Raw genomic sequence first — 14,555 nt, 5'->3', positions numbered from 1 at the left:
GGAGGCAATTCTAAAAAAACAGAAGGCCGGCCCTGATTCGGAGCGTCCGGCTCTGAATCATGCCCTGAAATCGGAGGAAAGTTACGGTATGCAATTTGTGGTACTCGCACAGGCAATGGTGACTATAGAAATGGTGCAATGCAGCGCTCTGAGGGGATTCAGCAGAGGTTGGAATTGCGAAGCCTCACACACGCGGCTTTGCAATTCCGTCCTAGTAAAATGCAAATGGGCCAGGAGGTGTCTGGCTCAGGGTCTTATTCATAGATGGGCACAGCACAGCCGCTGCGACCTTGTACCCGGCGGCTGTGCAATAATATGCTAATGCCGCAGTGTATAAACACACCTACTGCCGCCATCGCAGATCCGAGGGCTGCATTCAAAGACACAGCGAGGGATCACTATGCGTTGCTCAGGATGGCCAGTGATTTCACCCTGCCGGGACTAGTGAAGCTGCGCCAGAAGACACACCAAAGTTTTTCAGAAACACAGTCAGTCGCCGCCCACCCCCCAATGGTTAGGTGGCGCTATGAGCAATCTTGCGGAAAGAGAACTGCACATGGCAAGTGTGGCATCTGCGAATGCGCGGACCTAACGCCATCGGAGATGTACGCGAACCATAAGGGTTTGCATACATCCCCTGATTAAGGCCCTCGAGCCGCATGCCACGTGTGGTGGTTTGCCAATTTATAAATCCAAAAACAGCATGGTATAACCGGATGTGTTACCGCTTACATTGTGTAAGAGTGAAGCCTGCACAGCAATGAGCCCAGGATTGCGGAACCTGGATATAATATCTAGCCCACCGAGCGTACACACCTAGAGATTACCAGCCCAATGCTGGTACAAATAGAGCAAAAGCAATTGTGGCACTACAAGTACCAGCCTGCACTGACAGCCCGTGAGTGTTCTTAAATGCTTTCACCTGTAGAACTACAAGTGCCGACATGCACACGGGCGACAGTGCATGCTATCATTTGTAGTGCCACCAGCATGCAGTACAAGAATAGCACCTGTAGGACAATACAAAAACAATTGGCCCATTCATAAATCAATAAGTATTCCCCATATATGAATAGTGGGCCTGATTCAGGTTGGATCGCAATGCCGCGTTCGCACGCAGCTGGCCGATGTTTGCAATCTGCGCATGCGTATAAGACACAGTGCGCGGGCGTGAACCAGGCGCTGCGATCGGGAGTGCGATCGCGGGCAGTATGCAGACTCATCACTCAGTGATTGACAGGAAGTGCCATTTGTGGGTGGTGACGGGGGGTGGTCGTGCGAACGCAGGCGTGTCATTGCGTTCAAACGCCATTGCAGGGGTGTGCATAAATTATTCACGGCGAACCCAGTACTCACTGCGTGCAGGAAGCTTAGCAGCTGCTACGGCAGGGTCATGTCAACCACAAGTGTGTGTGCAGCTCCGATGTTACTCGATGTTACCGATGATTTCGCATACTTGCACATTAGTACGGATGTGAGGAGAGGGTAAGGGGGCGGCATTATGTAGTGCTGGGCATCTGCATCATTAGCATATTTCCGCAGAGGCAGGCTGTGTGCGAACGCAACATTGTGATCCAACCTGAATCAGGCCCAGTGTTCAGTGGCGGATTTTACCTAGGGTGTGTGTGTGCTCCCTCCACAGCCAGCCATAGGATGGGCATCGGAAAGCTGCACCCGATGGCTGGCAACCATCACATTTCTGGTATTCGATGGAAAAAGTACTTCCATCGAATCGGAAACAACGATGGTTTCTAACTATCGGCTTCCGATGTCCATCCCACTCTGGAATACAATAGCAGAGAGAGGACCTCATTCAGAGTCGGTTGTAAGCGGCCGCTCGGTTGTACGCATCCGATGTTTCCAAATCTCGCATGTGCACGGTTAGTTGTGCGCACGAGACCTTGCGATCCAAATTGCTGTAGAGCGTACGGCTTATGAGCAGGAAGTGGCTTCCGAGAGTTGATTGACATGAAAGGCCGTTTGGGGTGTTGACGGGGGTGGTGGTCTGAAAACGCAGGAGTGCCTCATCGTTTTGAGGGCGTTTTAGGGGCGTACATAAATTACCTGCTACGACCGACATAGAAGGCCAGAAGTAGTAAAACGTCACTCTGCGAGCAGGTTCGAGGCCTGGCTGATCGTTCAGCTTGAGGTTGGGTATGTGCTCTTGCAAACCCCAGAGTATAATCGATACTATCGAATATTACTGATGTTAGGATTGATGTTTCTATTTTGAGCCACACAATGCAAGCAGCTAATAATCGTTTGTTGAAGCTAATAACACTGCTAATTGGCTTGTAATTGATTCAGCTGCGTTTGCATTAGGGAATAATAAGAATAAATAGATTTCATGGGGATGGCTTATTCTATGCGTTTTTTTGTTCATTTTTGGTGTAATTTGCATTATTATTCCAAAATCCGGGTTTAAAATCTTTTTTATTAACAAACTCACTACCAGTAAAACATCAGCATGAACTAAATGACATTTGAACAATAAAGTTTTAAGACCAATTGAAAGGGAGGAAAAAAAAGCCAACAACACTTTAGAACACTAATTACATAATTGTCAACAAGCTAGTAACAAGCTGATCGATAGAGCATGGAAACATGACATGGGGGCATCAACACAACACAAGCAGCCGCAACCATCAGAAGAAAATGAACATACAGCGACTGGCAATGACTGACAACGACTGACTCGATCGCTAGCTGCTATCACTCGCTAGCTAGAGGAGGTGCATTGTTCACGTATGGGCGTCACTTTGGTTGCGACCGACCGGCCGTGCGATTGCTTCCTTTTTCAGTTTCTCGGTCGTTAGGCGTACGACCGAGCGGCCGCTTACGACCGACTCTGAATGAGGTCCAGAGTGCTTTCCAATGGGCACAGTAACAGAGATCCTTCCTCGTCTTTAAGAGGCATGGCGCAGATTGGACGGCGGAAATATTGCAGAGAGGGTGGAGTGCCGACGTGCAATGTGTCTCAGGAGCATTGATGGGCACAATTTTAACTGTGTCCTGCCAGCCCGTGGGCAATACCTGCACGAGGCTTTAAAAATTACATCTTTCTCCAGCCAGATTACACTGCCCTCACCCGGCTACTTCTCAATGCCACCCGGCTGGCGGTATTTCCTGGGGAGAGAACACTGTGTCAATGAGTTTTGCCTTCCTCCCGTCAATTTCAAACTGTGCTGTTCTAGAAATCAACTAATTTTAACTATCCTGCCTTCCTGATCGCCATTAATAATTTACTGTGTTTATCATAGCACATCTGTCACTTCTCAGCTGTTCAGCTCTTGTAGGCATCGCAGACAGGTTTTGTTATGTCGCCCATAGACCATTACCATCAGCATTAGCCATACTCTATTTCATTTCTATTTTATTTTTTGTGTGTTTTTGTTAATAGATAGAGCCTCCTGAACGTTACACGGTGCTAGAAGTGGAATATAATCTCTTCTCTTGCTATTAATACCTATACAACAGATTATTCTACTAGCTGCTCCCACACTGTAATATCTGTAACTCCAACATCCCATTCCTTTGTTCTGTAGTGGTTGGTCGCGCCGCATGCCGCCTGATTGGCCGGCTTCAGTAGCGACATCATCTCCAAGCGTCCATTGCCGTGCCGACCAGCGCGGAGCAGACTTTCCTGCCTCCGGACCGCTGCGGAGTAAGGTAATTAGGTCGCGGAGGGGGAAGGAGGGGAAGAAGCACTGCTCACCTGCACTAGAGAGTCGGGTCAGTGCTGACTCGGGTCCGGTGTGAACAGTGCCGACCCGGGCACGTGTTCCCAATCCCGGGTCAGACTTGGGACTTTGGTGTAAAAGCAGTATTAGGAGCCCCCTTTACAAATACACAATATCATACAGAGGCAGGGACGGACTGGGGCTGTATACCAGCCCTGGCAGTCCGCCCTGCACTTCCGTGTAGAGGGGGGCGTGGTAAATGAAAGGGGGCATGCCGCGAGTCACTGGGGCCGGCCTCGCGACACGCCCGTCTCTTTTCGGCCCAGCACAGCCGTCGCCGGCCCATACACGCCTCCACCCCTTCCAGCTCCGTGAAATCTTAATGATTTTGGAGCCGTTGGGTGGAGGGCGGGGGTCTTTTGCTTCATCCCCTCCTCGAGACGGTACTTATGCCATCGGCCCTTCTGGCATATGCCAGAAGTGCCCGATGGCCAGTCCGGCCCTGTACAGTGGATACATATATTGTTGAATATACACATAGAAAACTAGAAACGGATAGGGGTAGGTACAGGCTGGAGCCGTTGGCGTTGCCAGCTTTTGACAGGAGCAGGAACGGAGTTGGAAAAACAGGTGCCCCTGGGCCAGTTGTTTCAAAATTCAAATATCATCTTCTAAATACATTATTTGCATCCGAATGACATCAATTATTACTTCAGACATTACATTAAACCCCCCCACACACACACTCTACAGACACACGCACACACACTCTACATACACACACACACTCTACACACACGCACACACACTCTACATACACACACACACTCTACAGACACACACACACACACTCTACAGACACACATACTCTACAGACACGCACACTCTACAGACACACACACACACTCTACAGACACACACACTCTACAGACACACACACACACTCTACAGACACACGCACACTCTACAGACACACACACACGCACACACACTCTACAGACACACACACGCACACACTCTACACACACTGTGACACAGTTAGGTTAGGAGGTCCCTCTCCTGGGTAGAGGACTCCTTCCTTACACACACACACAGCAGCAGGGAAGCAGCACACCAGTCTGGGTGCAAGTACAAGCTGGTCGGCGCCAGTCTTTATTGTACAATGTCAGAAACATAAAGAAAACATAAATATAAATCCTAGCCCTGTCGGGGCACTAACTTCACAGGTAGTTCCCTCACTACCAGAACCTGGCAGGGCCTAATGCCCTCGCCAGCAACAAAAGCACAGCACAACACTCATGGTTAGGTTTCCAAGTGTCTCTGAGCAAACTCCCTGCCTGCTCTCCCAGGTGAGACAATCAGCCCTAAACAAACTAGGCTTATATTGGCCACTCTCAGGTGGAAAACTAACAATCCTGTTACCAGGCTGCGAGAACCAAAACCTGGAGTGGCCGTGGGTGGAGCCCTCCCTCTCCTCTCACCCACAACCCCCAGGTCCCAAACTCAAGCCTGCTACACTGCAGACTTTCTCCTGGGGGTTTAAAACACAAAAGACAGGAATCTGGGACAAATGTACCTGCCACAGACCACTTTACCAGTGATCCTATCACAACACACACACTCTACAGACACACAAACACACACTCTACAGACACACACACACACTCTACACACACACACTCTACAGACACACGCACACACACTCTACAGACACACACACGCACACACACTCTACAGACACAGGGCCTGATTCACTACAGATCGCTATTCTGCTTATACGCACGCACCGCAGTTGCGAATATCATCGGTGATATGTAAACGTTTGCATTCACATTGCGATCGCATCCTGACATAAGGACGCCCACTTCCCCTTACTCACATCCGTACACTAGGGCAACATAGCGAAACCATCGGTAACATCGGACCCATATGCACACTTGCACAAGCCCTGACCTTACTCAGCAACTGCTACCAGCCGCGCACGCTATCAGTGCTATGGCCACGCAGTGGATAATTTCTGTACACCACTAGAACGGTGTTAAAACGCACTGGCACACCTGCATTCTCCTGACCCCCCCTCCCCCCCGTCCCCACCCACAAACGGCACTACCTGTCTATCACTCTGCTCTGGGTCTGCGTAGCCTCTGCAAATGCAGTTCCCAACGCAATAGCATACGCATGCGCAAATTAATCAACCGATTGCGTGCGTATTAGTAACTGCATTCCTTGCTGAATCAGGCCCACAGACGGAACTCAGTGATTGCCATACAGTAAATAAATGAATATTCATTAGCACCCTCATGACCTCACTAAGGGGGTGAGTCATAGATGGACGCAGAAGATATGGCTGCCGCATCTTTGGATGCAGCAGTGCTGCTAACATATGCTAATCCTGCAGGAGGCGTCTGTATAAAAAAGATGCCTCTTGTCAGCATCTGCGATCCCAGTGCTGGGTCTCATGACACAGCATCGGATCACCGGTGCGATCTCCGGTTGCGATGTCCGCAGTGATCGTCCATCAGAATGGGTAACGGAATTGCTCGGTTAGGGCCAGCAAGTCTGCAACGAAAGCCACAAACCCTGGTCCCGGCACTCCCAGAAAATGGGGGTGTCACTCGGGCCGTAACAGGGCTTAAACGAGGCCTGTGGCGGCCCGCCCTTTAGCGTCCGACATCATGACATTGCGCACATGGCGTCATTATGTCGTGCGGAGGGGGCACCAGTAAGTGCAACGCCGACTTGGAGCATCCTGAGGATGTTCCAGATCAGCTGCATACACTGTGCCGCAGCAGTGATCCTGGCTGCAGGGTGCTGCAATTACAGCCATTTTTGCGTGTGACTCGGAATCAGCCCTAATTTGTTTATAGTACGATAGGATATAGCTTTACCCTCTAGGATAGTTGACTCCATAGTATTTATTTATTTTTTTGCATTTCTTGTTTCTAACTGGCTAAGTAACCTTTTGTTGTTTGTGTTGTAGCATGTTTTATAGTATGTTTTGTCTCTTTTTATTAGTTTGAAAAACTTTTTTTTTTTTTTTTTTAATTGGTCTTCATCTAAATAGGGCTGTCTATAATTCGTATAGGCAGTTTTCTTAACACTTGTATCAAGTGCTAATTCCTGGGTTTTCGCTTGCAGATGTCTGTAGGGGATGTAGTTATCATGCTGCCGGTCTGAACCCCGGGACTTAAGATAGGCGTCAAAATACCGACGCCTATCTTAATCCCAACGCCAGAATCCAGAAGGACACCAGCCCAAAAGAGGTAAATCCGGGGCGCCCTTAGCTGTTAGCCGCGGGCGAGGGGGGGAATGTTAAGTTTAGGCAGCATAGCTGGGTTAGGGTTAGGTTTTGGGGGGTGGAGGTTAGGGTTAGGCACCACTGGAGGGGGGGATTAGGAATAGGCACTAAGGGGGGAGGGTTAGATTTAGGGACTAACGGCGAGGGTTAGGGTCGGTATTTTGACAGGAGGCATCCAGACAGCCGGCATTACATACCAATTCCGTCTGTAGGTCTCTCCAAAATCTTTCAGGTTAGGCCAGCTGCCCCCCTAGCAACATGTTATTTGTACTTTATCATTAACTAGCTGAAGTACCCGGTATTGCCCGGGTTTAAATCTTCAAGTTATTAAGTTTTATTATGTGATGTCGTCCAAATCCATCCAGTGGAAGGCCCAAAACAGGCTCCCTGGGTCAAAGTTCTGCCTGGTGCACTCCGCTGTGAGGTCCAACCGGGAAAATCAACCACTCCATTAGGCACCCCAGGCCAATTGACACCCCTTTGTGAAGTTTTTTTTATCCAAATCCATCCAGTGGAAGGCCCAGAACAGGCTCCATTAGTTAAAGTACTGGCCAGTATCCCCGGGTCAAAGTTCTGCCCAGCGTACACCAAAGCGAGGTCTGACCGGAGCCTCAATCCCCTAGTATGCCTTCTAGGATCAAATGATACCGCTCTGTGAAGTATTCGTCCAAATCCATCCAGTAGAAGGCTCAGAACAGGCCTCCCGGGTCAAAGTTCTGCCCAGTGTACACCAACGGGAGGGCTGACTGGGACCCTAAGCCCCCTAAAACCTGGCGAGGAACCAACTGGACCACTTCGCGTTGGTTTCATCCCAATTGGTGCAGGGGTTTCCAAATGCATAACCGGACAGACAAACAACCAAACAAACAGACCAATCAATTGTATATATAAGATGTTACCTATTCAATGCCTTTACACATTGCCAGTTAACCCTTGCATTCAATTAATCATATATATATATATATATATATATATACACATCTTTTTCTGAATCTAAAAATTAGTGTCATCGTGGGTCATGCCAGGAAGTGGTCCTGTTTTTTTTCTTTTGGTTTTATTTAAGAAGTGTTGATATGTGTAATCTGTAACTATAAAACAAAGTTTATTCATCACTCGCTACATTGGTTATTTTTTTTTGTCTTTCCAACACCCTTCCCTCCCACACCCCCCCCCAAAGAAAAATAATTTCTTGCCGAAAGATCCAGTGGTCCAAATACATGATCAGCTATCCCTGCCGCCTGTGCTGGGCCATTTACTTACAAAAAGCCTGTAAAACCAGGAGGTTAATTAAATCTGATATAAAGTTAGTTTGCAACATAGAGCACGATTCAGAGATGGACAGTATTGCACAGCTACAAGGAAGCGACTGTGTTATACCGTCCAACTAAATGCAAATACAGCAGGAGGTGTCTGTAGGTAATAGACATCTCCTTCATGCATCTGCGATCTGAGCGCAGCGTCCGTAGACATCACTTCGGATCACTATCGCAGCCATTGCATACTTGCCGACAGTCAGCTCCAGCCTTCCAGGAGGAAGCTGATTGTCGGCTAATAGCGGGGGGCGGGGCCGGCCATTGGGGGCGGAGCCGGGGGTGGGGCGGCCATTTTGGGCCACACTGGGGGCGGAGCCACACGATCGCGTCATCGTGACTCCGCCCCCTCTTCACAATGCCGTTATTTTCGGCATTGTGAAGCAGTGGGCGGGGCCACGATGACGCAATTTTGCGCGAATCGCGTCACCGGGCCCCCCGCTGCGGGGATTTCTGTTTTTTTCAGGGGGGAGGTGGGGAGGGTGTGAGACTTCCGGGAGGCTTGCCTGCCTTTCCGGGGGGCCGGGAGCGGCACCCGAAAATCGGGAGGCTCCCGGCCAAATCGGGAGGGTAGGCAAGCGTGAACCATTGTTACCATAAAACATACGTTTAGAATAAGTCAGGTTTTCACTTTCTTTTACCACCCTCCCACTACCAGCTGACCCACAGATATACTGCACCGTAGGTTTATTTGCCCCACCATAGACCTGACTCGTCACTTGCTCGTCTGACTTCACACACCGATGGCATTTAAAAATGTCCGGAACAATGATGGCCAATGAGGCCTACAGCTGATGGTAAGTATGCCTGAAACATCTGCCTATTTACTATGACAAAGGGGGAAAAAAAAGAGAAATATTCCAGTGTCAAGTTCAACCCAGTTATTTTACTTTTAGAAGCTGCGAGAAAGTCTGATCTACAAGTAATGCAATTACACACATGACTGCCGAGCCTCCGGCAACAAAGACATGTATACTCGCATGTCCTCACACACCGCGCCAACACTGAGCTAGGCGCCAGTTTTTATATGATGACATTAAGGGCCCTACTGAAAATCTGTCAGGCCTGCAGCTGCTGAGCTGGTGTGAATGGAGCTGAGAATTCAGTGTAAAGATATATACGTACATAGAACGAAGCGTTGTCAGATATAGAGGCCTAAAATATTACAACAGAAACAGAGCGGGTGACATAGCCGATTCCACACTGGCTGCCTGGACTCCGGGCATTGTGTGATGTGGTGGGGTGACGTGCCAAAATACCGCCATTATACCGTGCGCATGTGTCATATGAACCGCTCGTTCGTATAATTCAGTGTCATGTAAGGTTCTTTGTGTCCGCCTGTCAGCAAAGCAACGCATGAAAGGTTCCTGGCAGCGGATATGAGGGATCAATGAATTCATGTTCATTATACTGGTCTTCAAAGTGGGAGAAGAGAATTTAAGAGTTTGCAGCCAAGTACTTAGGCTGTGATTGTCGCAGAGTTGGCCATATTTGAAGACTATCCCTGGTTCATGTAGCCGCTGACATGCACTGTCACTTAATTATGTATTTTAAAAAGAATGTAAGTTAATTTAAGTAAATGTCATAATAATCATTTGCTACATATCCAACAGGATATTCATATAAGTCTTAATATTCATGGATCACACTTGGCATAGTGGTTGGCACACAATTGGAGTAGTGGTTAGCATTACTGCCTCGCAGCACTGAGGTCTTGGGTTCGATTCCCACCAAGGCTCGGTGTGGAGTTTTTATGTTCTCTCCATTTTGGGGTGGGTTTCCTCTGGGTACTCTGGTACCGCCCACATTCCAAAAAGATCTACTGGTAGGCTAATTGGAACCGGAATAAAAATGAAGCCTAGTGTGCATGTCAGCGTCCATGTGGTAGGGAACATACATTGTATGCTACACATAGGAGGGACTGATGTGAACCACTGAAATGTACAGCGCTAAGGAATATGTGTATGCTATATAAATAACATTGATAAAAAATAAATAACATAATATTGTTTGTTCTGAGCACCTTTTGGTTATATTTAAAAAAAATTCCAGTTAAGGAACCATCCGGCATAAATCCTGCCCAAGACACCCCATCCGATCCCCAACTCTAAAGTGTGGAGTCTGTCCACATTCAATAAGGGGAGATCTATAGGATTACGGTACATTTTGGGCACCCTCAAGCATAAGGAGAATCTGGACTGTGATTGGGTGCACCACTTAAGCTGGGTACACACTGGCAGATACATTGGCCGATCAACATATCGCATTGGCTGTGCTGCACATATATGTCCATCGGCAGGTGTGTACGGGCGGTCTGCAGACCGCCCGTACACACACAGCGGCAGCCACGAGGAGGGGGGCAGGACACGTCCCCCGCCCACCAGGACACGCCCCTTGGTCGCCGGGTCCTTCGGGCAGGCACAGATGATGGTTGTTCAGTGTGGACGAACAACAATCCTCTGCAGATATATCTGTATAATGTGTACCCACCTTTAGGTTACAGGCAATGTTATTTAATAAAACCTTAATTGCATTTAGAAGAATTCTGCAGATAACAGCTGAGAAAACACAGTTTGAAGCTGCTAACTTATGTTTAAATACAACTTCAAGCAATATTCTCATTTAATCACATTTCTTTTCTTTACATAGAAATCTCTCGTCTTTTCCAGAACTTGTCTATTCCATGCGATATGGCGCAGGGCCGTAGCTAGGGTAGTGCGGCCGGTGCCATCGTACAGGGCACCACAGGTCAGGGGGCGCTGTTTGGGCTTGTCAAATTTCTGTTCATTATCATTCTTGCTTGTAGCTTCCTCTTATTTCATCCCCAGCATCTCCTGTCTTCTCATATCTCTTCCCTGGCCCTTCCCCATGAAGCCATGGCCCTTTTTTGGGTGCATTATGGGCCTGATTCAGAGCCGGACGCAATTAGCGCTCGCTCGTCCAGAAAATAGGGATGGCTATTCAAATCAACCGTTCGCTCATTGCGGTCTGTTCACGCCTCTATGTCTGAACGAGCGAACAAAACTTGCGGTCGTTTTTTGAAAAAATACGCCCCCTGGCCGCTCGCATCCTACGTCATGTCCGCTATTTATTAGATTAATCGAGTACATCGACCAGGGTATGAACTGCTCGCTATTCTTGGGGTTGGTTTTTGCTACCACAATTTTGCGAGCAGTTCTGGCTATAAAATAACCCAGTGACGTGGTCAATGACGCTGCTGTATTAATTATGCACACCCTTAAAATGCCCGTTTTGACCTTTAAGCACGCCTGCGTTCGGATCTCCACTCCCCGTTTTCAAGCACCTTCCCCCGTTACCACCCACATACGCCTCCTCCTGTCACTCAAATTATCAGGCATTCGCTATTTTGCGAGCACATGAATTTCGACCGCACTGACTGGTTCGCGCATGCGTATAACGATCCGTATGCATGCGCAGTTGGGCAAACATCGCTCAGAGCGAACGAGCGGCCGCTTACGAGCGGCTCTGAATCAGGCCTTATGTCCCTTTGAAAAATGAGGGGGGCGCCAATGTTCTTTCTGGCACAGGGCACCAAAATGTCTAGGTACGGTTCTGATATGGCATACTCGGCGGTATATCTGCATTCTTGGGGAGTGATTCCAACAAGGGCACTTCCTGTTTTAATGCCTTGATGCGCTGCTAACTTCCGGATTTCAGTTTCTATATGCAGAGGGGACGTGTAGGAGAACTGCTCTTCCCCGATATAGTATGACACATGGTTACTGTTTTCGGTTGCGGAGATGGAATCTTGAATGTCTCTGAAACTCTCAACGTTACAAGCGATTTCTACGCGCCCGCTGTTTGGGAATGCCATCGCTTGTACTCCTTTTAGTCCTCCTGTTCGGCCGCGGATGGCAGCTGCTATGTCTTTTACAGAGGACAAGTCCTGTGTGTCCAGAGTGACGTTGCAGTTCATCACATAAGGACTGGCGCCAACACCTATAACAATAAGGATATGGTTATTACCAGAGAATAACAAGAGTTGCTGCTGAATTACACAAATGTATTGGTTGGTACATTCCAAACTGAGGGCTCGATTCAGACCCGCTCGCTAGATGCGTTCGCCCGCACCCAGCATATGCAAATTCAGCAAAGGCAGGCGATCGCACGGCAAGGCATTAGCACATCCACTATGCCTTGGCGTGCGATCGCAGTGTGTATGCAGAGGCCCACTAGGCTGTCTTAAGATGCCCACTAATGCACGTCATCTCCAGGAAGTGTACGCAATCATCGGTAACATCGAATACCATCGGATGCTATCGCAGCACTTGTGGTTGGCCATACCCTACCGCAAGCACTGCGAGTGCTTCAGTGTGAAATTCAACCTAGTGACGATTACTATGACGCTGCGTCTTAATTATGCACGCTACTGAAATGGCGTTAAGATGCTCAGGCACGCCTGCGTTCGCACCTCCACTCCACCCGTTTCCATCGACCAAGCCCTGTTACCACCCACAAATGGCTTGTCCTGTCACTCAGTCTGGCGAGCTATCTATGCGCAGCGAATGAACACTTCCTGATTTCCGGGACTAGTTAGCGCATGCACACTGCGATGCGTACGCATGCGCACATTGCGAACCATCGGCAGTTACGAGCGAACGCAGCCTAGCGAGCGGGTCTGAATTGGGCCGAGACTGCAGTCATTTGAGCTGCTGTGGCATCACTAGTCCTTGCCGTGTCTGAATCAACCAATTTACACAATGAATAAGTTTGCCAAAATTATTATTATTATTATTATTATTATTATTATCATTTATTTATATGGCCCACAAGTGTTCCGTAGCACCTTACAAAGTACATAGGGCCTGATTCAGAGCCGGACGCTATTTGCGCTCGCTCGTTCAGAAAATAGGGGTGGCTATTCAAATGAACCGTTCACTCTTTGCAGTCTGTTCACGCCTCTAGGTCTGAATGAGCGAACAAAACTTGCGGTCGTTTTTTGGGAAACTACGCCCCCTGGCCCATCGCATCCTACGTCATGTCCACTATTTATTAGATTAATCGAGTACATCGACCAGCGTATGAACTGCTCGCTATTCTTGTGGTTGGTTTTTCCTACCGCAATCTTGCGAGCAGTTCTGGCTATAAAATAACCCAGTGACGTGGTCAATGACGCTGCTGTATTAATTATGCACACCCATAAAACGCCCGTTTTGACCTTTAAGCACGCCTGCGTTCGGATCTCCACTCCCCGTTTTCAAGCACCTTCGCCTGTTACCACCCACATACGCCTCCTCCTGTCACTCAAAAGAGCAGGCATTCGCTATTTAGCGAACAAACGATTTTCGGCCACACTGACTGGTTCGTGCATGCGTATTACGATCCGTACGCATGCGCAGTTGTGCAAACATCGCTCGGAACGAACGAGCGGCCGCTTACGAGCGGCTCTGAATCAGGCCCATAGACAAATAAGTAACCAATGACTTACAATACAATACAATACAATACAGGACATGGATAAACATTGCTATATTAGCGACCTTTACGCCCGCATAAGCAGCCAAGTGTTAGTTGCCGTAGTGGGGAGTAATGTCAGTTCTCCTACTGTACATCTCCTCCCTAATAACATGGCAACACGATAAAGAGGTGTGAAATAACAGAATGGAGATACTTTTGTAAGTGAAGGACTTACAAAGTTACAACTTTTTTTTTTTTCATGCTTTTGCACTATTTGTAGATAGTCATGCTGATCCGCGCCTGTTCCGTGAATTCACAATGTTGTCCTGGCATTGTTCGGGTTTGAGTGGTGAGGGGCTCATTTTCTTGAAAAATATTATTCAAATAAAAGCTCAATTGACTGAACTATGATACCATCACAGTGCTGGGTCTGTAGTCAAACGAACGGTTTACCACCGACGACCAGACAGGCTCTGTTGTCGGTACAACCAGCAGTCGTTTATATAATTTGAATAGAAATGTTAGTGCCCTTGCTTAGAGAGGACACTGGAGATCCCCATCCTGGTGAGAGTGATAGTCGAAGTAGCATCCAAGTGCATACAGGCAGCTTCTCGTTCCCGAGCAAAGCAGTACGAAGTAGGATACAGCTCTTAGGGGAGATGTTACCCATAGCAACCAATCAAATTCTAGCTATTATCTTCTAGAAGGTGCTAGATAAATGTTAAGTAGAATCTGATTGGTCGCTATGAACAACATCTCCACTTCTAAAAACCCGCACTTTAATAAATATACCCCTTACTCTTCAGTAAAATCAGGACTTTTTGGAAAAATAGTCAGCCTATGCTGCTA

At 48.1% G+C, this 14,555-nt stretch overlaps 1 protein-coding gene across 1 annotated transcript in view; it reads right to left on the bottom strand.

Annotated features, from left to right (window-relative positions):
* Window positions 1-10,929: 10,929 nt before the first annotated feature.
* The window catches only part of FTCDNL1 (formiminotransferase cyclodeaminase N-terminal like), a 54,994-nt gene continuing 51,368 nt past the window's right edge, over window positions 10,930-14,555 (bottom strand). Inside the window, 2 exon segments of the mRNA XM_088461106.1 lie at window positions 10,930-10,995; window positions 11,872-12,248. Coding sequence (XP_088317232.1) covers window positions 10,930-10,995; window positions 11,872-12,248 — 443 coding nt within the window.

The sequence above is a fragment of the Taudactylus pleione genome, unplaced genomic scaffold, assembly GCF_031769625.1.
Source record: "Taudactylus pleione unplaced genomic scaffold, aTauple2 ptg001017l, whole genome shotgun sequence".
NCBI lineage: Eukaryota > Metazoa > Chordata > Amphibia > Anura > Myobatrachidae > Taudactylus > Taudactylus pleione.
Note: the sequence above shows the minus strand (reverse complement) of the source record. Positions and strands in the feature narration are given on the sequence as shown.